Genomic DNA, 882 nt, shown 5'->3' with positions numbered 1-882 from the left:
GTCGTTGTAAAGTATTTGTTGTCGGCTGGCCACTGAATCAAACTCGATAGTTTTGCTAGTTTCCATTTGCCCAGAGTCAAACTGGTAATATAAACTTTCTCAATTCTTGGTGGTCTCTGTATCTCCAATGATTCTCTTCTCTTCATTGGACTTTTTGTTCAATATTTTTCCATTTTTCCTTGCAGTTTATGTCACTTATCTTTATTACAGGAGTTATTTGGGCAGCCTGGTAATATTCTCAAAGATCCCGCAGTACCATACCTCCTTTCTGTTTTGGTAACTGTAAAGTTAAACATCTTATTCTGCGTTTTTTCGCGTTCCATATGAATCGGGATATAATCCTTTTCCGAGTTTTAAACCGTTCGTCCGTAATTTCTATAGGTAATCCCATGAAGAGGTATAATAACCTTGGTAATACCTTTATTTTAACGGTTTCGATTCTAGAACTAAAATCTAGTGTTAGTGTCTCACCTTCTAATGTCCAGTTTAATTTCTTGGTACACTCTAATAAAGTTAGGTTTATATAAGTCATCCATATTTTTTGTTAAATGTACTCCTAGCTATGTCATCATAGCAGAGTTCCAGTTTAAATTATATTGTCTACGAATCTTTTCTGATGACGAATAACTAAATGTGTATTTTTCAAATTTAATTTATATCCTGAGTAGAAGCCAAATATCTCTGTTTGATCAGACAAGGCAGTGAATTTTCCCGGGTTTGTAAATAGCAAATTACATCATCTGTGAACAAGCCTATTTTATTAAGTTCATTATGTATATTAATGCCCATAAGATCCTTATGTTTAACTTCTGTTAAAGAAGGAAATTCTAGAAACCTCTTTGATCTGGGATTTAAATTACCGGTCCTGATCAAAAATAACAC

At 33.6% G+C, this 882-nt stretch overlaps 1 protein-coding gene across 1 annotated transcript in view; it reads left to right on the top strand.

Annotated features, from left to right (window-relative positions):
* Nucleotides 1–882, top strand: part of LOC107101949 (histone-lysine N-methyltransferase 2C-like) — a 100,294-nt gene that overhangs the window by 55,154 nt on the left and 44,258 nt on the right. Inside the window, exon 37 of the mRNA XM_015401044.1 lies at nucleotides 382–397. Within this exon, the coding sequence (XP_015256530.1) occupies nucleotides 382–397 (16 nt within the window). The remainder of the gene's footprint in view (nucleotides 1–381; nucleotides 398–882) is intronic.

This window comes from Cyprinodon variegatus, unplaced genomic scaffold (assembly GCF_000732505.1).
Source record: "Cyprinodon variegatus isolate N-32 unplaced genomic scaffold, C_variegatus-1.0 Scaffold1176, whole genome shotgun sequence".
Taxonomy (NCBI): domain Eukaryota; kingdom Metazoa; phylum Chordata; class Actinopteri; order Cyprinodontiformes; family Cyprinodontidae; genus Cyprinodon; species Cyprinodon variegatus.
The sequence above is the reverse complement of the archived record's forward strand: the minus strand, read 5'-3'. Positions and strand labels throughout refer to the sequence as shown.